Genomic DNA, 21984 nt, shown 5'->3' with positions numbered 1-21984 from the left:
AGATATAGGAAGCAGTGATGATGACCCATATGATAGCCTCATGGATAAGGGCTTCAATTGTAATTGATGACTACTATTTGGTCGTCATCCCATTCTGTTAAATTTGTTCATGATATTCGCAGCCCGTCAAGTTGCTTGGTGGTGTGACATCATTGTGATGGGCCAGCGGATGGGAGTTGGGATATTTCAACTGCGGTGATGCGACCCCTCACAATGCAAGATTGGTTTCCGAACCACACCATCCGGCACGGACTAGAACCAAACTAACAACTACAAAGTGTTAGCTTGCACCTTTTCAACTGTCTGCCAGACTCATAAGAGCTGCGACCGAGAAGAATGCCCTCCGACCGCATGCCGGAAATGTCGGCAGCCACCAAAGAAATCCTTGGCCGGGTGCGGCGGATGGTCCCGCCGATGTTGGAGAGCTTCCGCAAAGGTCCGTTCCAAAGGGACCGTCGATTGACACAGGACTTTCGGGGACGAGGCTGACGACCTGCCGCTACAGGCCAGCTAGGACGGATCGGCGTCATTGGCGGGAGCGAGGACTACACCGGCGCGCCGTACTTCTCGGCCATGGCCAGCGCTAGGCTCGGTTGCGACATGGTACTGATGTTTTGATCTCCAGTCCTGGAATAGCTCCTACTCTGTGATATGGGAGACCAGGCCACACAGAGCATCAAACTCGGGCCCTCTCATGCTGATCATGCTTCTGCTTCTCCAAGTCACACGTTATCTGCACCCTTGCCGCCGCCGCCGTCATCAAGACCTACAGCCCCAACCTGATGGTCCACCCGCTGATGCGGCAGTCGTCGTCGTCGTCCCAGCAGCCGCCACCACCCGACGTCGATGCCGAGGCCGAGGCCGAGGCGGTGGCGTCGCCCATCATCGACCTCCTCGCGCGCCTGCACGTGCTCGTCGTCGGGCCGGGCCTGGGCCGCGACCCGCTCATGCAGCGGACGTGCCGCGTCGTCGTCGCCGCCGCCCGCGCGCGCGGCATGCCCGTCGTGCTCGACGCCGACGCCCTGCTGCTCGTCCAGCGCGACCCGGCGCTCGTGCGCGGCTACCGCCTGGCCGTGCTGACGCCAAACGTGGTCGAGTTTGGCCGCCTCGCCAGCGCGCTCGACGTGCCCGAGGCCGTTGACGGTGATAATAATGATGGGAAGTCGGCCACGGAGCGGGCCGAGGCGCTGGCGCGCGCGCTGGGCGGCGTCACGGTGGTGCAGAAAGGCGGTAAGGATATCATCGCCGGCGGCGGAGGTGCCAGCGCGCTCGTGGTGGATTTGGAAGGCGGCCTGAAGCGCAGTGGCGGGCAGGGCGACACGCTGACGGGCTGCATCGCGACCATGCTGGGTTGGCGCAAGGCGGCGCTGGACGGGCTGTGGGAGGGCAGCGAGGCCGGGGTGGCGGACGAGGGCGAGAGCGTGCGGCTGGCGGCGTTTGGAGGGTGCGCCGTCACGCGCGAGTGCTCGCGCCTGGCGTTTGCGCGCCGCGGCAGGAGCCTGCAGGCCAGCGACCTGACCGAGGAGGTGCACCAGGCGTTTCTAAACGTGTTGGGTGAGAACGCCGAGGGCAGGACGTCGTCGCGGATGTAGCAGGGCCGTGTGTGCTTGAGGTCTGGGCTCCGATGTCCTGAGACAACTAACTGTCTCTTGACAAGAATTTGACGGCATGGCTGTGATGAGCACTGCCAGGATCTAGGTAGTTTATCGACGAGGTGAAAAGAACTAGATGGATACATGTACCTTCCAGTCGGCTTCCACCCGGAAGCAACGAGCGGCTCGTGCAACTCCCATAGATCCCTCCTTCAGCCGAAAGAATATTGAATGCAACGATTCCACCATCCACCGGCCAGTGAGTCTGGCCTACAAACGCCGTCAACGCCATCTGTTCATCGCTTAATCCCAACAACAAGGGTATCTTGTTCCCCCAAACAACGAAAGACTCGTAACACATTTCGATCATCAGAATATCTCCCTCGCCAGGGCAACAGAAGGCCCGTCTCTCAATGACACGATCAGGCTTGCCTTCTTCTTTGAGGCAACAGAATACTCATCCGCAACCACCACGTAACCTTCAGCGGGGACCGTCCTCAAAGCAGCGTGTCTCGAACGTGCAATGGAACTATTCCCATAGAGACGGAGGTCCCATGGAGGAGGATGGAGCTAGTGGCGCTTGGATTGTGCCTTGCCCTTCTTGTAGTACCACTTCTTGCCGCTGCCAACAGGCTTGGCCGGCGGCGCCTTGGCCTTGTCATCGTTGGGCTTGGCCGCTGGCTTCTCGCTGGTCACGGCAGGCTTGGCGGTTGTCTCGTCCTTGTCGTTGTTGGACTCGGTCGCAGCAGCCTTGTCGCTGTCCTTCTTGGCCTTGGCGGCAGTCTCCTCGGCGGCAGCATTCTCGGCGGCAGCCTTCTCAGCGGCAGCCTTCTCGGCGGCAACCCTCGCGGCCTCCCTGCGCTTGGGCGCAGCATCCCGGATCTCCCTGCCATAGATGGGCAGCGGCGGGGCTGGGATCACATAGGGATCGAAGTACTTGCGGTTGGGGTCCTCGACCATCAAATAGTCTATGAGGACGCGGGTGCCATTGGGGAAGCCCCCAAGCCTGATAAAGAGCTTGTGGACCTTGGGGAACATGTTAGGCGGGCGCTCCTCGGTCCAGCGGAGGACACAGTTAACGGTCTCGACGAGGTGGCGGTATGGGGCCAGCTCCTCGATGCTTGGCAGACTCTGGTGGAGACAGTAGCCGTCGAAGTTGACGGAGACAATTCCGACCGCGATCAGCCTGATCATCCATTGCGACCTGGGCGCCAAGTGGCAAGGTCAGTAAAGGTTTGATTTCATTAAAATGAAATGAGGAAAAAGAAGGCATGGTGAAGAAAGGGCATATGAGGTGTGGCAGGGCTCGAAGCTTACACAAGGTCGCGGTGTCCACGGCCATACGCCACCTGAACGAAGTGAAGCAGGTCGCCCGAGTGGAAGAGAGGCAGCCTGACGGGGTAGATCTGCAGGCCGGCGAGGGCGTGCAGGACGCTGCGGATGGGCCAGGCGCTGCCCATGGCCGAGAACTTGAAGGACGCGGCCGTGCCGGCCTCGGGGGCGCAGCGGCCGCGCAGCCAGGCGACGTAGGACGCGCCCTGGGGGACCACGCGCGGGTCCGTGGTGACGACCAGCACCTGGCAGCGGTAGCGGCGGCCGCCGTCGGCGGGCACGACGAGACCGCCTGGGCCGCAGCCCGACGGGTGGAAGCTCACCACGCCGCCGATGGGGACGGCCTCTACCTCTACGTATTCGCGTACGCGAATACGGATGGTCATGTGGTGCCGTCCTGACGGCTGACAGCCGTGGTCGACCCAGACCTCGGTCACCAGCTGGTTGAGGAACCGGTCCACGGCGGCCGTGGGCGGCTGCAGGAAGGGCCGGCTGAAGAGCACCCTCGGCTCGTCATGACGTTGGTAGTTCATGGTGGGAGGATACTTGTGCTGATCCTCGAGGAGATATCCCTTCTTCTCCATCGGGATTTTAGCGACTGCCGCCATGTCTAGATATCTGGAAGTTCTGGAGCCGCGTTTCTCGTATGTAGATATTGTAGATAATCAAGGATTGATCCCAACCGGCATTGGCGGGTGAACGGGCTTTGTGCGAGTGAGATCTGTGGGAGTGAAACGAAGAGGAAGCACCATTGGGATGCTGGGTGAGGAGGATGTGAAGTGAAAACTTTCGTGGGGGCCTGCTCAGGTTTGTGGGACATGCAGAGCACATTAAAGCGCCCTCACGCGGCCAGGTCAGGTTCTATCAGGTTCCACTCTTCGCTTTTGAGCTCTTGCCATTCCTCTCCGGAATCTTCCCTCCGCTCTGGCAGCAGAGCTTAGCTTTTCCAGGTCTCGTTATACTGCACAAACGACAGTCTGGTCGAATCTGACTTGCATTTCATTCACTCCAGCTGCGTGTTTCTAGGTACCTGACTACCAACCTGGCATGCAAGCGATACACCTTTGTCGGGGCCAGATCACACTCGGAACAAGAAGCTCCTTCCACATATCTCATTCACCAGTCAGTCACCTGATGTAGGGCTTGCCTGGGGAGGGTAGGCTGTTGCACGGACAAACTTGGTTCTAGGGTCTAGCTTCGATCTGCCTCTCTCCTTCCCCCAACCTCAACCTCAGCTGCCATACAACCTCCCTGTGTCGTCACAGCCCCACATCTGCTGGTGGCTTTAGGCTTCCCTTATTGTCTCTGAAATCCATCTACTGCTCGCCGGGGCCCTCAAACGATTTGCCTGTCCACCAGGACCACATCGCCGTGCCTCTTGTTGTATCCGCTCCGGCCGCCGTTGTCAAGCGCCCCGAACTGGGGGGCCGTTGGAGTGTTGCTTGGAACGCTGTTGTAGCCGCTGCGGCCTCCCCGCTCCTCGAGAGTCTGCGTGGGGGCGGCCATGGCGCCCAGGACTGGCGCGAGGAGGATGATGCTGAGGATCTTGGGGAAGAACATGCTTGGTCTTTGGGAAGAGGCGGGAGGCTTTAGTGTAGTTTAGTGTAGATGCCCGGAGAGCGATGCAGAAGACGGTTTGCGAGCGTGAAAATAGTGATTGAGGTTGAGGCTGAGATCGAGGTCGAAGTTGGGGATGAACTGGAAATGGTTCGAGAGGGGGAAGCGGCAGCAGCGTTCCGTTTATATACATCGAGGGCAGCCATAGCCGCGGCCTAGAACAAGGCCAGAGATAACATCCCAGCCAAGAGTCTGCTCGGCGAAAGTTGGCTGTTGCCTGTCTGCACCCCTTGATATCACTAGTCTGCGGCCCCCAGGTCCCATCATCACGCTCCTGAACACCAATACTTTGGGTGTCCGTTGGGGTAGCTAGTGGCATGTACACCACAGAGGAGCCTCGCTACAACGTCGGTGTGCGGCACAGCAGTCAGCCTGGTGCCAGCCTTTGCCAATCATCAGGGGGGGTTTGGATGCGGCCGTTTCCGCCCCACGTCTTTCACAGCATCGCAAACATCACATCCCACTCGAACAATGCATAAATGTGACCAAAGGGGCCAACCCATAGCCACAATTCGGCTCTTCTGGCCGCATCTAGAAGTTGGGGTCAATGGGTGTCTGTTGTCTGTTGGTTTCTACTGATGACAGCTGTGCCACAACGCCATATCCATATCACACGTGGTGGGGATGACAGGCACCATGCCTATCCAATCAGCGGCCTCATCTCCACAGGAGCAGCGAGCGGAAGGATGCGGCTCATTCGTGATAGACAAGGCCACCGAACCTGGCGGCTTACAGGTACTCCTATACGACAGACCTGACTGGCGGCGCTTAGAGGCTGCGTTGTTCCTGTAGATACAAAACCCTAGGCCGGACAACGAGAAATGTACACAAGAGTTCATATTAGACTATTATATTATCTAGCAGTTACACTCAGCCCTGCCTGCTGCCCGTCTACCAGATCTTGCACGTAGGCTCCTTGCTCGCACAGCCAAACGTCTCGCGGAAGTGCCTCGAGTTCATCAGCGGGCCCGTGACGCGGAACTGGGCGGGCGAGTGCGAGTCGGAGAAGACCTGCGAGATGAGGGCGTTGGGGCGGGCGGCGCCGCACCAGCCGTTGGCGTAGGCGATAAAGTACATCTGCTCGTGCGAGTAGGCCTCGAGCCCGGGCAGGGTGACGTCGACGCCGCCGGGCGCCTTCTCGGCCACGTACTGCTTCCAGGCCAGGAAGCCCGTGTCGACGCCGCCTGCGTCGGCAATGTTCTCACCCAGCGTCTGCTGCCCGTCGAGGTGCAGGGGGGTGCCGTCCGTGTTGGGGACCGAGAAGTTGGCGTACTGGTCGATGAAGCACTGCGAGCGCGCCGCGTACTCGGCGTTGGTCCGGTTGGTCCACCACGAATCGCCATAGGCACCGTCAGCGCCGAAGCTGCGACCGTTGTTGTCGAAGCTGTGCGAGATCTCGTGGCCGACGGTATAGCCCGTGACGGCAAAGTTCATGTAGGCCGGCAGGTCCTTGTGGAAGTAGGGGGTCTGCAGAATGGCGGCGGGGAAGGCGATCAGGTTGCTGTTGGGGTTGTTGTAGGCGTTGACAGTCTGAGGCGTCATCTCGAACACTTCGCGGTCGTAGGGTGTGTTCAGCTGGTCCCAGGGGAGGGCAACAGAGAACCGCGCAGCCGCGATCGAGTTGTTGAAGTAGGAGTCGTCGATCTTGAGCGGGGCGTAGAATGCCCTGACGGACTCGGCGTCTGATACGTTGACAGGCAGCTTCTCAGGGAAGCCCAGAAGCGTGCCAACAGCGTCCAGCTTCTTGAGGGCGTAGTCGCGAACAGGGCCGTCAAGCCAGGTGAGGGAGTTGATGCTGTTGGCGTATTGCGTCTTCATATAGGCCACAATAGACTGCATCAGCTGGAGGCTGTTTCCGGAGAAGTGGTCGTTGGTGTAGAAACGCCCCAGGATCCAGCCAAGGCCGTTGATGTCCGAAACCTCGTTGAGGCAAGTCCGCCACCTAGCCGGGAATGCCGTAGGGTCCTATATACAAGATCCAGTTAGCCAGCTGGTAGTGTTTCAGCGGTTGTCGGGAGATACTACATACCCTCCCCTGCAGCTCGTTGTTAAAGACGCGCAGGGGTTCGGTCTCGGGGGCCATCACGTAGCGGTAAAACTGGTTCACCACGGTCCAAGAGAGGTAGGCCTGGATCGCCTCCTTGGACGTGGTCTTGACGATGGCCTCGACTTTCGGGATGAACTCGGGGAAAGAAGTCAACAAGCGGTCGTTTTTGAAGTCGGTAGGCGACAGCGTGGAGATGACATGTTTCATCCCGAGGCTCGGGGCGAGCTTGTCGGTCTCCTCCAGAGACATGATGTTGTAGTATTTCTAGGTGGTGATTAGCTCACTGCAGCGCTGTCAACGGACGGCAGCTCTGCTCTCTGCCCACTTACATTCACATCGAAGATGTCGATAAGCGGCGGAGTGATGGCAGACACAGCCTTCTCAAAGTCGACCACCTGGTTGGCGAGCTGCTCGGCCTTGGCTCTGGCGTTGGCGCTGGGTAGTATGGCGGCGAAGACCTTGGACATGGCTGACTGGTACGATGCCATGGTATTGTTGTCCGTGTAGAAGTTCGTCGACAGGGTGAGCTGGCTCTTGGGAGCGACTACCACAAGCCGGACGAGCTAGGTAAGGTTGTAACATGGTCAGTTGAGGCGCTGCTGAAGAGGGGGGCACAACTTTAACTAACCGGAAACTTGTCGTCCCTGCCAGGGCCGATGCCGATGAAGGGGAATATGCCGAGCTTCTGCAAATACAACAAGACGTCTTGGAGAGGTGTCTCTTTACCGTCGGCGGGGTACAAGGCGGCGACCTCGTCCAGCATGGCCTGGATGGGAGCGACGCCGACATTCTGGATGGCATCGACGTTCATGCAGGCGCTGTAGGCAGCCTTGGCCTTGGCGAAGCTCTCGGCATCGGCGGGGGTGTCGATGGGGGCATTTGTGCCGTTGAGGTAGGTCGAGACGATGTTATCAGCCCGGTCTTGGAGCAGGTTGTCGTTGCTCATGCGGCCCTGCTCGGGGCGCAGCTTGTGGTCTTGGCGCCATCCGTCGCAGACCCAGGTCTCGAAGTTGCCGGGGGCGCACAGGTCGAGCTGGGTGGTGTTGACCTGGAGGTGGCGGGCCAGCTCGGAGCCAACGTCGGTGCACACGCCGAGCGTGCACACGGTCTGGGCGGCACGTGCGATCCTCATGGTGGCTGATGTCGACAGCTCGAGCTAAGACGTTGGCTGTGGGGTACCTAGTCGCCGGCGTGTGCTCGATCTGGAGGCTTGGCCTGGGGAACTCTGCAAGGGGTGAGAGCACGGCCAAGGCTGTCACAACATAACCGCCAAGTCGGGGCTTCGCCGTGAAATAAATACCACTGCTGGACGCCTGCCCATTAGATTCAGGGGTGACGGCCAGCCCCTCATCCCTCATCGTGGCGACTACCGGGAGTACCGGAACTCTCTTGAGCCGTGATTGATTGCGAGCATAAGATGAGTGCAGTTTCCTGACGCAGGCTGAAAGGGGAAACAATGGTAGAGTCGTGCAAACCCAAAAGGTTGGAGCTCAAATTTCCGGCGCTCCAATGAGCTCCAATGAGCACCCCCATGATCTGCAGCCCCTGGCCTGAAGTCGGTTAGCGCTAGCCGATTTAGGCATGTGCATTACTGTGCAATTCAGCGTGGCTGGGTCCTGCCACGGAGCTTGGGACGCGTTGGGAAGGTGTTGGTACCTGAGCAGGGAGGGATAAACTCAATTCATCCAGCATGGTAGTATCATGTATTTCATGTCATGTGATGCATCAACTGTTCCTTCATCCATCCCACCGGTCTGTGGCCCTTGATAGGAGGCACCTACCTGAGTAGTGCCACCTGGTGTAGCCTCGACATGCAGCGAACCACCTGGTTACCAATAGCACGGACGACAAGCATGTGGTTCTTCTCTCTGTCGGGACGGGCCGCCTGCCACACTGGCTCGAAGTGTTTGGTCCAGTGTAAGAAGAGCCTCCTCCGTGGTATTTGTGCTGGTGGCATCGCCCAAAGAAGCCAGCTGTTCGCCGCCGTGCCCCGCCATATTCTGTCGACCTGACATCAACTCTCCTCAGTCTCGAGCTTAACCTGCGTTTATCCGCATGGCTGAGCTACCCTCTGGTGGGGATGCCACGTCGCTCGCCGCTCGCCGCTCGCCGCTCACGAACCCTTAGTCGGCGAGATACCGGGATTGTCTAGACACTCATGCAATCCCTCGATCCGGGCCTGGAGCGAACTCCCAGATAGCCAGGCCTTAGCCCCAAGCGATGCGGGGGAGCCCCAAAGCTGTCGCCCATTGGTGGGACAAGACGGACGCTGCGGCCGCGCCCGATTTTCCCGTCGAATCAGTGCCTCGGTCTTCAGTCTGCTCTCTGGGGAAACTGGAGAATGAGGAGAAGCACATCAAACGCTTTGGCGGCTTTCTTAGGCTCATGATCCATGGCCAGTATAAAATACGACCGCTCTCTCGAACCGTACCACCGTAGGGGAGGGGAGTCTGCCAGCCAGCCGCTCTCTCCTCCCCTGCGCCTGCCCACCTCCTTTGACAATGAAGTCCATCATTCTGTCCGGCCTCGTCGCCACGGCCGGCCTCGCGTCCGCCGCTGCCGTCCGGACCACCAGAGAGGAGAAATGCAGCCCCAAGCCCATCAAGGCAGCTTACGCCGCACGCATGGCCAGCTCCTGGATTCTCAACAACTACGAGAGCCAGCGCGACGGATGGTACGGCCGCGCCGCCCTCTACACGGGCTACGAGGCCGTCATTGAACGCACCGGGAACGAGACCTTGCGTGACTGGTACCGCTCCCGCATTGACGGCCTCGTCGTCCGCCCGGACGGCACGATCCCGGACTGGCGGCCCGAACACTACTCCATGGACGATTACCGGATCGGCCATAATGTTCTGCACTGGTATGATCGGACCGGCGAGGAGAAGTACAAGACGGCGGCCGCCACCATCCGTGCCATGCTGGAGCACCACCCGCGCACCCCGACTGGCGGTTTCTGGCACCGCGACGGCGTCTATCCGAACCAGATGTGGCTTGATGGCATTTACATGGCAGACACCTTCTACGCCCGCTACACCAAGACGTTCCAGCCCAACAACCAGACCGCATGGGGTAAGTCCCTGGCTTTGCGCGTTTCTGTTTGATACCTTGGCACAGCATGATACTCACACGACGCCGTTTCAGATGACATCATCCTCCAGTATGACAAGATCGAGGCCATCACGCGCGTTTCCGAGACCAACCTAATGGTGCACGGCTATGACGAGTCCAAGAAGGCGGTCTGGGCAGACCCTGTGACCGGCGCCGCGCCCATCGTGTGGAACCGCGCTGTCGGTTGGTACTTCTGGTCCCTGGTCGAGCTCCTCGACACCCTGCCGCGCTCGCACCCGGCCTGGGACCGCATGCTGAAGAATTTAGTCACCCTGGCCGATGGCCTGAAGCGCGCGCAGGACGCCAAGTCTGGAGGCTGGTGGCTCGTCATGAACGAGCCGTATCCGGGACGCGAGGGCAACTACTTTGAGAGCTCGGCCGCCGCCATGTTCACGTACGGCTGGCTCGCGGGGCTCAAGAGGGGCTGGCTCGCCGAGAAGGACTACCTCGCCCCGGCCACCAAGGCCTACGCGCATCTGATCAACGACTTTGTCATCGAGAACACTAACGGCACCCTCACGTGGGACGGCACCGTGCAGGTCGGCTCCCTGGGGAGCAACGCGACGTTTGAGGTTGGTGACCCATCTACTTCCGAGACATCCCCTTAGCTACCGATTTTGACTAACACTTTTTTTTTTCGGTAGTACTACGTCGGTATCCCGATTGTGCAACATGACACCCGCGGCGTCGGTCCTTTCTTGCTCGCCGCGGTGGAGTGGGAGGAGCGTAACAACATTCAGTCCTGAGTAGCCTGAAAAATGGCTATGGGATTGCGCGAGTCATCTTGCTTTGTATAGACAAGGGCAACCTGAGCACGTGGCTTAACCGTCGGATTTGGGTCGCAAGAGTGCAATAGACTCCAAGTAACCACCATCCGAAACCCCTTGTGAACCCCATGCTCCTCGGCAACCTGTCGTTAAAGGCCGCGGGCCAAGGGCTTTCGGTGACCCAATATCGAAGGTGACTCCTATGGAAGCGGATCCGAGCCCCATCGCCCCGGGAGACGGCTCATTGTGATAAGCCAGCCACTCAGGCCCGGATACTCGGCTAACCAATATCTGGTCATTTCCCTGGTGATCCACCCGAGATGCTGGGGTGCCAAGGATGACGATTCCAGGAAGCGTTGGCCAAGCCATTCGGTTGGCCTGGTAGCGGGGTATATATGAATCATGCCTCCCCCTCTTGGGCACGTCATCCCAGGCCGGTTCGGCCCCATCGGCAGGAATCCGGGGCTGCTTGCGCTGATAAGATGCCTTCCTGTATATAAGTAGCTAGGCGACATCGCACTAGGGCGCAGGGACAGCTAGGAAGCCAGAGCTTCACCTACCCCAGTCAGACCTCCAGGCCAAGTCGCTCGCCGTGCAGTCCAAAGCGCGAGCCGTGAGCTTCTATCCCAAGACCCCTCACACCGCCCGGATCGCCTCGTTATATCCACAATGAAGCTCGCGATGCTCCGCGCCTCGGCCCTGGTCGCCATCATGGGCGCGGCGGCCGGCGCCCCGGCCACCAAGTGCAACTCGACGGGGCCCTCGACCCCGGCGACGACGCTGCAACACTGGCCGTCGGCGGCGGCGTCGGCGCTCGACGCCATGATCCGACGGCACGCGCACAGCGGCGCCTACGCCGTCTTCGACATGGACAACACGGCGTACCGCTTCGATCTCGAGGAGTCGCTGCTGCCGTACCTCGAGTCGCGCGGCGTGCTGACGCGCGCCGGGCTCGACCCGTCGCTGCGCATCATCCCCTTTGCCGACTCGGAGTCCCACTCCGAGTCGCTCTACAGTTACTACCTGCGGCTGTGCGCCGTCGACGACGCCGTCTGCTACCCCTGGGTCGCCCAGGTCTTCTCGGGCATTCCGCTGCGCGAGCTCAAGGCCCACGTGGACGAGCTCATGGCGCTCGAGGGCACCGTGGCCACGACCGTGACGGCCGACAACGGCACCGTGGTGCCCGTCGAGGTCAGCCCGCCGCGGCCGTTCCGGGGCCAGCAGGAGCTGTTCGGCCGGCTGATGGACAACGGCATCGCCGTATACGTCATGACGGCCGCGTCCGAGGAGCTGGTGCGCATGGTGGCGTCGGACCCGCGCTACGGCTACAACGTGCCGGCGCAGAACGTGGTCGGCGTCACCATGCTGATGACCAACCTGACGGACCCGGCCGCGCCGCCCACGACGTCGCGCAAGCAGATCGCCGAGGGGAGATACGACCAAGCGGCCAACCTGCGCGACATGCAGATGACGCCGTACCTGTGGACGCCCGCCACGTGGAAGGCCGGCAAGCACGCGGCCATCCTGACTTATATCGACGAGTGGCGCATGCCCGTGCTCGTGGCGGGCGACACGCCCGACGGCGACGGGTACATGCTGTTCCACGCCACCGACGTGAAGCAAGGGGGCGTCCGGGTGTGGGTGAACCGCAAGGAGAGCTCCATGAAGAAGCTGCAGGGCATGATCGACACCAACACGAGGCGGCAGACGGAGCTGGGGCTGGAGGTCACGGCGAACAAGAATTGGGTCATCGTGAAGCCTGAGGAGATCTTGTAATATATGCCTAATTAAACGAGCTGCTTTGTGATGAATCTTGATGAACATACCGATAGAGCTGGCACCTCGTGCCATCCCCTTTATTTCCAGACGTTGATACAATGACCAGTTCTGCCAGAAGGCGCCATGTTCAAACACAGCCTCTATCATCTATCACCACCGGGGCCTCTTCGCTAGGGCTTCTCCGCCATCTTATTGGTTGCCGGGAAAGCAAGGGCCTTTGCCCAATGGCGAAGTATAGGCCGGATCGGTGTTGACGCTCCTGAAGACCCAGCCGCTGGTCACGCCACGGGGGCACGTATCGCTCACACCATCGGCGGACGCCGGCGTGGCCTGGTAGACCCTGCAGGTGGTCGTGAACTTGCGGTAGAAGACGCAGCCGGGCGCCTGGTAGCAGATGGAGCAGCACCTATCGGTGCCCACGTCGTTGGCCTCCACCTGGGTCGTGAACTCCGGCATCTCCGTGTAAGCGGTGCCGGCGGTTCCCGCGGAGAAACTTTTGGTCATGGTCAGTTATGGGTGCGTGTTGGGGGAGAGGGAGAGAGAGAGAGAGGTCTCACATCTTGCCGTTGGCCCTGACGTCCTTGCAGACCCCCACCACGACGGTGGCCGTGGCCGTGACCGAGACGGTCGACGTGAGCGTGACCGAGACGGTCTCGGCCGTGGTCGGGACGACGGTGGTGTCGACGACCAGGGTCTGGGTGGAGGCGGCGGGCGTCTGCGTCTCGGTCACGTAGACGGTCGTGACCGGGGTCGGGGCCGTGGTGACGCTGCCGGTGACGCCGGCGCACGAGCAGGCGCTCGAGAAGCGCGCGGCGCTGGTGCAGGCCGACGCGTAGGCCGGGATCGCCGTGGGCACGACGGTCACGGCTTGGTCGCCGTCGGCGGCGGCGCGCTTCTGCGGCGTGCCGACCGTCTGCGTCTTCGTCTGCGTCACCGTCGCGACCGTGAGCGTCTCGTCGACCTTGACCATCGAGGTGGCGGTGACGGTGTTGACGGTGGTGTCGGTCACCGAAAGCGTCACGACCGGGGTGCCGGCCGTCACCTTGACCGTCTCGGTGTGAGTCCTGGCACGAGGTTTTCTTTAGTTGGCAGGCTCCAAGCAATCTCGGAACACAAAAAAAACCTGGGGCAGGCTCACGATGTCGCCGGCGTGACGGTGGTCACGACGAAGGAGGAGCAGGCCTCGAGACGAGTCGGGAACTGCGTGGCGCGGACGGCGCGGAGGCAGTTATCGGCATTGCATGGGCTGCGGGCCACCGCAGCGGCGGCGGCCAGGGCCGGGAAGGCGAGAGCGAGGACGGACTTCATGGCGACCGGGACGGACTCCACAGATGCTGCGGGGAAGGAAGGGATTCAGCGAGAGGATGAACGAAAGGACAGGCGAGGCCACGTTAATGAAGGGAGAGGAGCCAAGGAGGTTGGATTCGCCTTGGTGTCCCATCTCACCTCTCGTCTCTTGAGGAGCCGGCTCGTCTTGGGCATTTATACACTATTTTGATGTTAGCTACTCGCATCTTGAAGGCCAGCCGAGCTGTGGCGAGGCTCACAAGTCACAAACGACATGGAAGTGCCCTGTCAATGCATTCAGTAGCGCCGCAGATGGCCAATATAAAAATCCAGATTGGGCGCTAGCTCCTTAGCTCCCGAGCCAGACCAGAGCTGAATTGCCGAGCTAGACCGGGTTTACCGTTTCGCTCAGCCGCAGAAATTTGAGCCGCATGCAAAACTTGGTCTCGACCATGCGCACGCCTGATCCGTCCCGGGTTCCCGGGTCCTAGTGCTTGTCCACCCCCGGTCAGCTGAACAGCCGAACAGTTGATGTCGTTGGGGAGCCTGGGCTCAAGACATTCTAGGCCTCCCAGCGGAGGGCCTATCAGTGGTATCCACACGGCGCCATCTCCGTTGACGGCAGTGCATGCGAGCATATACGAGGCGCGGTGAAGAGCTGTTATGGGGGTGCCGAGGGGGGAGCACGCCCGGATCAAAAAAAAAAAACGGGACACTTTTCAATTTTTGCCCCAGTGCATACCACCACCAATTGAAAGGTGTTTCGTTTTTTTGACCAGACCGTGGGGAGGTGGTCGAGGTCTCCGATATTCCGAGAATAGCGCATGGATATCTGATAGTGAGAAAGGCGCTGCCAAAAGTGGAGACTCTAGACCTGCCGGGAGCAAATTGCAGGAGAAAATGCTCCGGACGCTCAACCAAGCCTCCCAGTGGCGCCGCGGCGGCAAGCGATCCGTGGCTGCCAAGCTCCTAGACGTTCCCAAGCTAAGTAGGAACACGCCATCCCCGGCGGTGAGGCCTTCACCGTCCCCACTTAAAATATGTCCCGCGGGTGCCCCTATCTCGAACCGCGGCTCTTTTTGCCGCCTGTGTTTCTCCGGGAAACCCATCTCTTAGAGCACACCGCCGTGTCGAGATCCCTTGGGCCTAGCCGTCATCAAGGCTCGGCCACACTTCTTTGCGGATTTGAAGGCCTAGCACGACACCGAAACAGCAAACATTATCCACAGGACTCTAAGGGCGACCCGACGGCCCTCCTCGTGAATTTAGGCTACCTTGACGGGGAGTTGTGGCGCCGTGCCACGCAGAGGTACTTGATTGAGGTCAAGTCGACGACGGGGCCACATGTTGCGCCCTTCCACATGGCGTTGGCTTATACAAACCGTCCGTTGCTGCTAATTGCAACCCGCTCACCTATCTTGATGTCCCTTCACACTCCAGTACAATCTTCTCTCGGCCCTATTCCCGCTCGACGAGCTTGGTGATGGTGGTGCCCTTGTAGAGTGACTGCTGAGCCTCGCAGCTGTTGCTAGCAAGGCCTGCTTTTGTGCATTTCTGCGTACCTCGAGCCAAAGGGGTCTCCTGCTCCTTGCCCTCCCCCAAAGCTCGTGGTACAGGTATACCCTTCAGGCCTACTAATACAGACACTCGTTCCTGGCCGCCTCCTCGGAACCAAGTTCTCCTATTGTCTCTCACTGAGAGACCTCCATGCGAAAAGGTTGGAGTTATATGGTTCTAGTCATCCTAGACCAAACCCTCGTCCTGACGCTAGAGCAAGACCTTGCGCAGGAATATATACTCGTTTAGGCACTCGCTAGCCCCGGCCCCTCACTTCAGAAGAGCTGGCTGATGGCACGAGCGCGACGGGTCCCTCCTCGCCATCGCCGTTTCGACCCCGGCTGGCAGTGCATCAAGCTGTACACGCCCACATGGTGCCACAAGACTCTTCGGTTCGACCGTGGCGAGGGGAGAACGTAGGGCAGGATCAATGAGGGTTCGCCGAAGGAAAAAGATAGTTGTTTAGTTCACGTGGCGGCGGCTCCCACAGCGCCATTCCCTGTGGTCGTCTTGGCGTAACTCGTTTCTCGTCCTTTCTCCTGCGTCTGCATCTGCGCCTGCCCCATCCCGACCCTTGTTGCTCTACGCTTTCTGCGCCAGCGCCGACAGCAAAAGAAGCAGCAGGCGACGATCAGGATGAAGCAGACGGCGGGCGGGACGGCGACCAGGATTATCAAAGAATCCCAGCTTGGGCCCGATTCTGACGGCTGGCAGGTCTGCGTCGGCGGCGGGTCGCTGGGCACCCAACTCGCCATCCCCCAACCGCTGGTGCTGCAGATTTGCGGCGGCGGCGGCGACAGCGTGCTGGCGTCGGTCGGCGCCCACATAATCTGCCACGCCTTATGCACTCGCGGAATGCCGGCGGCGTCGGCCGTGGGCGCGACCTCGTCGCTCCTGGTGGTGGTGGCGGTGGACGATGGGAGCGTGCGTGGCGGGACCTTCCAGCACGCGGGGGAAATGCGGTTTGAAACCGAGCTGGGGAGATCGTCAGGATATCCCGGAGCCCCTGACCAGCCCGGAGTGAAGCCCGGCGCGCAGCATTGCGCCGTCGTGAACGTGTACAAGGACACACTAGTGGAAGGCTGTAGAGCGCTCAGAGCTGTGCTCTTGAGAGAGAGCTGGTACCCCGTCCAACCGCTCGGGCACACGGCAGGACTAAAGGTCAAGTGGTCTTCGGGAGCAGTCTTGTTCATTCCAGGCGGCCGGCAGGCCGCGAAGCGGGGATTCGTTGTGTCCGAGACGAGGATGGGGAGCGTCACGGACGTGCTGTTCCGCCCGGCGCCGCGAGTTACAATGGTCGACGTGCTCCATAGATCTGCGCATGACGCCGCCTGCACGAAGGGCGTTGTCATGGCGGCGAACGACGTCGCCGTCGTCGCGGGTGACATGGCGGTGCGATCCATTGACCGAGTGGATATTTGGGAGGGCGGAAGACGAACAGAAATGTCGCTTGGAGATGTAAGCCTGGAGGGAAAGGGGACGTCCTCCCACTATGTAAGCTGCGCGCCTCCGCTTGGCAGGGCAAATGCAGCATCCCGGTCGAGCGCTGGGCGAGGTTGTTGTGAAAGTGGGCGCTGCCTTGTATTAAAGACCATGCGGATCCGGGATTTTATGCAAAATTTTCTTTCGGGAGTGCCTCGAATCCTTACTGGTTGGGATTTCAAGCGCCTGGTGTAGTGCTGACGAACCACCATTTACCTCCTAAGGCGCTCTTTATATGCCTACTATCGTGCAGGTGGCCAACTTGGGGGCTCCAAGGATTCCATCATATAGTTTGTCCACCGTTGTGGAGGCCAGAACGGTGCAAGACCCAGAGCTCGGCCGCCAATTCGTGGGTGTAGAAGCTATGTATGATAGTTTCGTGGACCGGCTGGCAAAAACTTTGCGAGCGTGTCCGCAGAGCCTGAGAAAGCCAGCTTGTAACAAGTGGAAGCCTTTCGGGACACCTGGCCGGCAACTCGCGCGTCGTGTGCAGTCTCGTTGCGAGGCGGGGTCGTGCTGATTGCGTGCCAGACGCCTCGAGAGCCTTCAGGCTCCTCTTGGGAAGAAATCGAGTATGACTCTGGAAAGGAGTCCGGCGATAAGGGTGAGGGGTCGGCGGCTGCCGCGAGGACGCGTGGGTTGAAATACTTGTGGATGAAGTTGCAGGTAGGCCCGTGGATGTCGCCACCAATGTCTTCCCGCACATCGGTCATCTCTGTGCCGGAGGTACGAACAGCCATGGTAAATAGGTTGAAGGTGGTGCGAGGATCAAGCCAGTCCCAGGGCTATGGCTGGGGGATCTTCGTCGGGCCCCACCATACCCGCGGCAATCATTGACTCCCCACCAATGTGACAGTTCTGTGGCGCTCCTGCCACTCCACAGTCTCAGCGACGACTTGGGCGCCTAGTGCAGTTCCCTCCCCAGGATCGATGGCGACAACAAAAGCAGCTGTTGTGTGGATCAACGGCTTCCCCGGGTGTGGAAAACTCACCGTGGCCACGGCAATCAGGGCACTGGACAAGACGGTCATCGTCCTGGACAACCACAAACTGATCGACCCCGTTGAGGAGCGGGTTGCGCGTACCCATCCCAGCTACCAGCACGAACGCCGATGCTTCCGTCAGGCCGCCCTAAAGGAGAATGTCTGCGACCCCGCCGGACTCTCGCGTCTTGTCGTCTTCACGGGTAACGCACCTGACCTTTGCATACCGTGGATCCTGCCTTGAGTAGTGCTGATGACGTTGGTCGAACAGATTTCCAGTCGGACAATGAGCTAGGCTGGGCTGTAGCCTCGGAGTACAAGGATGCCACTATCAGCGCCGGTCGGTCGTTTGTCCCCGTCTATCTAACTTGCGATGTGGCCACCAATCTCGAGCGCGTCACCAGCATCGCCCGCCTCACGAGCAGGACGACCAAGCTCATTGATCGTCGCGCCCTGGAGGATATACGTTCGCGGTGCGAGCTGTTTCGCTTTCTTGACTGCCCGAGCCTGACGGTCGATTCGAGCAATCTGACGCCGCTAGATGCGGCCGCAGAGATCCTAGCATTTGCCCGGGGAGCTGCTTCGCCGCGGGCGTCACTGGTCGAGGGGATGAGCGTCCCACCCGGTTTGGCTGGACTGGCAGAGCGAGCCAAGCCGCAGCCTAAAACCGTCTGCTTTCCATGTTTTGCTACTTCGTGCTCTTTGCAGCTCTTCTCGGAGACATTGCTACCCTTCCTTTCTCGCTTGATTGTTCCAGTGGAAATCCTCCGAATCTCAGATGTCTATTCGACCGAGATCTCAAATTGAGGCGAGCCTCGAAATTGGCGCGATTCGTTTCTACGAAATTCCGCTCCTGGGTACGCGCGATGAGAACAACACAAGCATCCAGGGCCTGGAACTGGCCTATTCCCGCTCTCCTGATACGGTGGCAGCCTTATCCGGCTTATGTTCCCTTTGCAACGCCTTTGATAGCTGGCTACAGTTCATCTCTGGCTCGGATCGTATGCACAGGTCCCGGAACGAATTCCGGGAGCCCACGCTTCTACATCTCATGGTGGTCGACACGCGAGCAGGATTGTCGAGCCATGTTGGCGTTTGTACAGTGCGTCTGAGGCGGACCGGAGCCCTCGTCTCGGACAGCATGCCCTTGGAGACCCTGTGGGCAGACACGGTCGACTTGGGGTGAAAGCTTGTCACCTTGGCTTGAAGGGAAGACTTGTTAGACTATGGCTCAAACTGCTAAATCCAATTCCACAGGAAACCTACTAGCAATGACATGTCCCGGAAGCGCTTGCAGAAAATCTTCACTGCTGGGAACGTTGTGATCACGGATTTTCATGGAGTTGTTAGGACGCCAACCGGCTCGCCAGAGGTTCGACTCCACAAAAACGTCAACAATCGGCAAGGTATCTCAGCGCTAGCCTGGGAAGAAAATGAACAGGGCGTCTGCTGAGCACCTGTTTCTTACTCTCAGTCACCGACCAAGAGATTTCAGTGAATTTACTGCCATGTCCCGTCAGTATCGAAACTCCTCCCAGCCACCACATCGACGACACGGCGCTCCCGCAAGCCTTCATATGGGCCTACCAACATGGGACTACCGAGCCTGCCGCCACAGCTTGGCACTCGATAGTGCCCCCGGGATACCGCGCCCATCTCTTCCGCGAACAATAGGCGCAGAGACAGGGCCTAGGCCTTGCCGACCCAAGACCCCCTGCCGGATGCTAGCTGCGACTTTGTGTGGGTTGCCTGTGAAGCCATGTGTCGGAGCCGGCCGAGGTGGCAACCCGCGCCCACCCCCCTCCCCCACGACGGAGAAAAGATTCTGTCCAAGCCTATCATACTATACAGCCAAGTCGGTGAATCGCGGCTCCGTCGTTTGTCTCGTAGCTCGCTTGTGTGCGCGGTGGAATGATTGCCGTCTTGCTAGAAAAGACTTCCGCTAGGTCTCGGCTAGCGCTTGGTGGATGGCCTTGGGCCTATAAAGAAGAGGGGCGGCTTGGTGCCCCCGGCTTTCTAGTTACCCATGAATACGATAGGGATACGGTTTGAATACGATAAGTCCTTGTCCAAGGGCCCGCGATGTTTTTTTTTAGGACGGACGGCAAGCTCCAAGGCCCACTCAGCTTCATCTTCCAAGGAACAAAGGTGATCACCCTTGCAGACTAGGTTGAGTGCCCATTCGTACCCTCACCGTTCTTTTTTCTTTTCATTTACTTGTCCCTTTACCGGGCCTTCCCATGCTGCACAGACACGTCCCTTCTGACCATGACACCACTCCGTAGGCCGTGGCCGTCCACCAGGTCCTCCTGGCTGCTGTGGTGGGACCGGGTTTCGGCGGTGGCGCTGGCCGAAGCGGTGCCGCGACCTACGGGCTTTAGCACCAACCCGGGCTGCTCGCGGTCGACCGTGTCGTCCATCGTGCCGCCGCCGCCGCCGCCGCTTCCGCCCCTGAGCTTCTGGGACCTCTGGGACCTGGGGCCGGCAGACTCGCCGTCGACCTGCGGGGCGTAATAGGCGCGATGGGTCTGGGAGTAGAACTTTGCCGAGCGGTAGAGGCCGGGGCCCGAGACAATCATGATGGCTGCAAGGCCGAGATCGGCCAGTTTAAGAAACGAGAAAAGAAGGGGCCATGGGATCAGAACACAGAAGCGTACCGATTGAGGCCTCGATCGTTCCCCAGAGCGCGAGCCACGGCACTGTAGGCTGCTTGCCCGGGCTGGCGAGCTGTGTGACGCGGATGGTGGAGGCGGTGATAAGAATCCAACCGAGGCAGAAGAGGGAGATGATGCCGATTTTGCGGGAGCCGGGCATTTGGAGGTTCATGACGAGACGGATGGGGAGAAACATGACTGTGATGAAAGGGAGGGTTAGATACCAGGTTTCCCCAGCAAAGACGCAGAGCAAGATTCGGATCACGCAGGCAGCTCTTACTCATTAGGTCCGTCAGCACGCCCACAGCAAAAGCATACCACATGCTGATGTTGGCGTGAATGATGTCTCTCGGGGTAAGGCACTGGCCAGCGCTAAACCACGCCTCCCAGGAGGAGCAGACGTAGCAGAGGTAATAATACAACCAACAAGGGCCTGGCACACAAGTTGCAAGTCGGTGGGAACATTCAGAAGGTTTGGAGCACAGCAATGTAAAATTCACTTATCAGGGCGCTAAATACAACCACGGCCCACCACATCTGGACGTAAATGGGAAGGCCGTCGCAGATTTTCTTGTACATGCAAAGAAGGGAGAACTTTGCCGACCACAGGCAGAACCAGCGGCATGCCGAGGCGGCAAAGAGTGTCTTTTGGATAAAGACGGCGTCGTCCCCGGCGGTAGCGTACGGCGGGGTGAGCCCAGCGGCCAGGTCGGTCAGGCGGAAGAAGGCCGGGACGATGTAGAGGTACAGGACGCTGATGGCCATGAAGAAGACGTAGGCGGCAAAGAGCTACAGGTCCTCGGCCGCCAGGCGGCGCTGCTGGTGCAGCATGAGGCCGACGCGGGCGAAGACGACGATGGAGGTCAGCGCCATCATGGCGATGCCCGTGGGCGCGATGTCGCCCCGGGGGATGGGCGTTTGGTCCATGTCGGGCGGGCGGGAGCGTACGAGGGTTCGACAGTGAAGGGAGGGAGGGCGAGCTGTCGATCGTGGGAGGAGGTCACGGCTTGATGCGTTCGTGCATCTGCGTGCGTGATCTATCTTCAGCGAGCAGGATCGGGATAAGAGAGACGGAAGGGCCACGAAAATAGAGAAAACATCAGGGTTGCGTGTCAATCCCTCTTGATTAAGGCAAATCACTTTTGGCAGTAGACCGCCAGCCGATAGGGTGAGAATGGGCAACAAAGGGCTCTGCTGCCGTTCCCTGTGTTGGTGACGACCGACAGGTAGTCTTGACGACGACGCGAGTTAAAGGCCTCCTAGATCCTGTCTGGCTGGGGGAGAGCCGTAAATGGCAATGTGGTCTTGTTCTCAGTCTTTTTCTCTTTCTTTTCCTCCCTTTCCCGTATCCTCCTCGTCCTCTCGTCCATGGCCCCCATCTCGGTCTTGAGTATCACCAGATAACGTCCTTTGAGTGCGCGCGCTGTACTTCTTTAATATATAGAAGATGCATGCTTCTGGATTTCACTTGAAGATAGCTTCGTCGATCAAGCTGCAAGCGTTCAGGGGTAAAAATGCCGGGCGGCCTAGTCTCCCGACGAAATGCCTGTTGAGGTTCGAGTCATGCACGGTGAGATGCAACTCCCGGGGCGGTGTGTCTGCTTGACCGCCCCTGAGCAACCGACTCAGATCCTACCTTGACGCCTGGGAGCACTGCTTGGTTGAGTATGGAGATGGAGAAAAGGATGGGCAAAAGAGAAGAACAAGAAGAGGGAGAAATGCCACGTCACACCGGCGTCCCACATGCCATGAGGCCGTGGCCTCTGCCAACCATAC

The 21984-nt window shown here is 59.6% G+C and overlaps 11 protein-coding genes across 11 annotated transcripts; 4 read left to right on the top strand and 7 right to left on the bottom strand.

Moving 5' to 3' along the window:
* Positions 1–198: 198 nt before the first annotated feature.
* On the top strand, positions 199–1882 carry GGTG_09336 (YjeF protein). The gene is made up of 3 exons (XM_009227180.1): positions 199–436; positions 506–603; positions 723–1882. The coding sequence occupies exons 1-3, from the start codon at positions 337–339 to the stop codon at positions 1590–1592; spliced, it is 1068 nt and encodes a 355-aa protein (XP_009225444.1). The 5' UTR covers positions 199–336; the 3' UTR covers positions 1593–1882.
* A 280-nt stretch (positions 1883–2162) lies between these two features.
* Positions 2163–3532, bottom strand: GGTG_09335 (hypothetical protein; the record flags this gene model as incomplete). Its single annotated transcript, XM_009227179.1, has 2 exons — positions 2163–2796; positions 2910–3532. The coding sequence occupies 2 exons, from the start codon at positions 3530–3532 to the stop codon at positions 2163–2165; spliced, it is 1257 nt and encodes a 418-aa protein (XP_009225443.1).
* A 369-nt stretch (positions 3533–3901) lies between these two features.
* GGTG_09334 (hypothetical protein) lies at positions 3902–4618 on the bottom strand. Its single transcript, XM_009227178.1, has one exon. The coding sequence runs from the start codon at positions 4482–4484 to the stop codon at positions 4260–4262; it is 225 nt and encodes a 74-aa protein (XP_009225442.1). The 5' UTR covers positions 4485–4618; the 3' UTR covers positions 3902–4259.
* A 746-nt stretch (positions 4619–5364) lies between these two features.
* On the bottom strand, positions 5365–8087 carry GGTG_09333 (hypothetical protein). Its single transcript, XM_009227177.1, has 4 exons — positions 7217–8087; positions 6918–7151; positions 6571–6852; positions 5365–6506 (listed from the first exon to the last, which is right to left on the bottom strand). Exons 1-4 carry the CDS (start codon positions 7718–7720, stop codon positions 5433–5435), a joined length of 2094 nt encoding a protein of 697 aa, XP_009225441.1. The 5' UTR covers positions 7721–8087; the 3' UTR covers positions 5365–5432.
* A 734-nt stretch (positions 8088–8821) lies between these two features.
* GGTG_09332 (cell wall glycosyl hydrolase YteR) lies at positions 8822–10914 on the top strand. The gene is made up of 3 exons (XM_009227176.1): positions 8822–9660; positions 9733–10271; positions 10344–10914. Exons 1-3 carry the CDS (start codon positions 9090–9092, stop codon positions 10443–10445), a joined length of 1212 nt encoding a protein of 403 aa, XP_009225440.1. The 5' UTR covers positions 8822–9089; the 3' UTR covers positions 10446–10914.
* Positions 10908–12351, top strand: GGTG_09331 (hypothetical protein). The gene has a single exon (XM_009227175.1). The coding sequence runs from the start codon at positions 11136–11138 to the stop codon at positions 12240–12242; it is 1107 nt and encodes a 368-aa protein (XP_009225439.1). The 5' UTR covers positions 10908–11135; the 3' UTR covers positions 12243–12351.
* Positions 12330–14140, bottom strand: GGTG_09330 (hypothetical protein). Its single transcript, XM_009227174.1, has 4 exons — positions 13793–14140; positions 13384–13734; positions 12803–13309; positions 12330–12738 (listed from the first exon to the last, which is right to left on the bottom strand). Exons 2-4 carry the CDS (start codon positions 13551–13553, stop codon positions 12435–12437), a joined length of 981 nt encoding a protein of 326 aa, XP_009225438.1. The 5' UTR covers positions 13554–13734; positions 13793–14140; the 3' UTR covers positions 12330–12434.
* Positions 14141–15556: 1416 nt separating this feature from the next.
* GGTG_09329 (hypothetical protein) lies at positions 15557–16492 on the bottom strand (the record flags this gene model as incomplete). The annotated part of the gene is made up of 1 exon (XM_009227173.1): positions 15557–16492. One exon carries the CDS (start codon positions 16490–16492, stop codon positions 15557–15559), a length of 936 nt encoding a protein of 311 aa, XP_009225437.1.
* A 441-nt stretch (positions 16493–16933) lies between these two features.
* On the bottom strand, positions 16934–17342 carry GGTG_09328 (hypothetical protein; the record flags this gene model as incomplete). Its single annotated transcript, XM_009227172.1, has 1 exon — positions 16934–17342. The coding sequence occupies exon 1, from the start codon at positions 17309–17311 to the stop codon at positions 16934–16936; it is 378 nt and encodes a 125-aa protein (XP_009225436.1). The 5' UTR covers positions 17312–17342.
* On the top strand, positions 17237–19853 carry GGTG_09327 (hypothetical protein). The gene is made up of 2 exons (XM_009227171.1): positions 17237–17757; positions 17826–19853. Exons 1-2 carry the CDS (start codon positions 17502–17504, stop codon positions 18359–18361), a joined length of 792 nt encoding a protein of 263 aa, XP_009225435.1. The 5' UTR covers positions 17237–17501; the 3' UTR covers positions 18362–19853.
* GGTG_09326 (hypothetical protein) lies at positions 19780–21691 on the bottom strand (the record flags this gene model as incomplete). Its single annotated transcript, XM_009227170.1, has 5 exons — positions 21002–21691; positions 20709–20962; positions 20489–20641; positions 20212–20406; positions 19780–20138 (listed from the first exon to the last, which is right to left on the bottom strand). Exons 1-5 carry the CDS (start codon positions 21133–21135, stop codon positions 19780–19782), a joined length of 1095 nt encoding a protein of 364 aa, XP_009225434.1. The 5' UTR covers positions 21136–21691.
* Positions 21692–21984: the final 293 nt, after the last annotated feature.

Source organism: Gaeumannomyces tritici (genome assembly GCF_000145635.1).
Source record: "Gaeumannomyces tritici R3-111a-1 unplaced genomic scaffold supercont2.5, whole genome shotgun sequence".
Lineage (NCBI taxonomy): Eukaryota > Fungi > Ascomycota > Sordariomycetes > Magnaporthales > Magnaporthaceae > Gaeumannomyces > Gaeumannomyces tritici.
The sequence above is the reverse complement of the archived record's forward strand: the minus strand, read 5'-3'. Positions and strand labels throughout refer to the sequence as shown.

Coding starts and splice junctions, on each gene's coding strand:
- GGTG_09330 (XM_009227174.1), bottom strand. CDS start 13,553: ATGAAGTCCGTCCTCGCTCTCGCCTTCCCGGCCCTGGCCGCCGCCGCT. Junction 13,310..13,383: donor ACCGTCACGCCGGCGACATC/GTGAGCCTGCCC, acceptor ACCTCGTGCCAG/GACTCACACCGAGACGGTCA. Junction 12,739..12,802: donor GTCAGGGCCAACGGCAAGAT/GTGAGACCTCTC, acceptor CATGACCAAAAG/TTTCTCCGCGGGAACCGCCG.
- GGTG_09327 (XM_009227171.1), top strand. CDS start 17,502: ATGGCGACAACAAAAGCAGCTGTTGTGTGGATCAACGGCTTCCCCGGG. Junction 17,758..17,825: donor GCGTCTTGTCGTCTTCACGG/GTAACGCACCTG, acceptor TTGGTCGAACAG/ATTTCCAGTCGGACAATGAG.
- GGTG_09331 (XM_009227175.1), top strand. CDS start 11,136: ATGAAGCTCGCGATGCTCCGCGCCTCGGCCCTGGTCGCCATCATGGGC.
- GGTG_09333 (XM_009227177.1), bottom strand. CDS start 7,720: ATGAGGATCGCACGTGCCGCCCAGACCGTGTGCACGCTCGGCGTGTGC. Junction 7,152..7,216: donor GCAGGGACGACAAGTTTCCG/GTTAGTTAAAGT, acceptor AACCTTACCTAG/CTCGTCCGGCTTGTGGTAGT. Junction 6,853..6,917: donor TCGACATCTTCGATGTGAAT/GTAAGTGGGCAG, acceptor ATCACCACCTAG/AAATACTACAACATCATGTC.
- GGTG_09336 (XM_009227180.1), top strand. CDS start 337: ATGCCCTCCGACCGCATGCCGGAAATGTCGGCAGCCACCAAAGAAATC. Junction 437..505: donor GTTGGAGAGCTTCCGCAAAG/GTCCGTTCCAAA, acceptor CTGCCGCTACAG/GCCAGCTAGGACGGATCGGC. Junction 604..722: donor CTAGGCTCGGTTGCGACATG/GTACTGATGTTT, acceptor TGCTTCTCCAAG/TCACACGTTATCTGCACCCT.
- GGTG_09332 (XM_009227176.1), top strand. CDS start 9,090: ATGAAGTCCATCATTCTGTCCGGCCTCGTCGCCACGGCCGGCCTCGCG. Junction 9,661..9,732: donor CAACAACCAGACCGCATGGG/GTAAGTCCCTGG, acceptor ACGCCGTTTCAG/ATGACATCATCCTCCAGTAT. Junction 10,272..10,343: donor GGAGCAACGCGACGTTTGAG/GTTGGTGACCCA, acceptor TTTTTTCGGTAG/TACTACGTCGGTATCCCGAT.
- GGTG_09334 (XM_009227178.1), bottom strand. CDS start 4,484: ATGTTCTTCCCCAAGATCCTCAGCATCATCCTCCTCGCGCCAGTCCTG.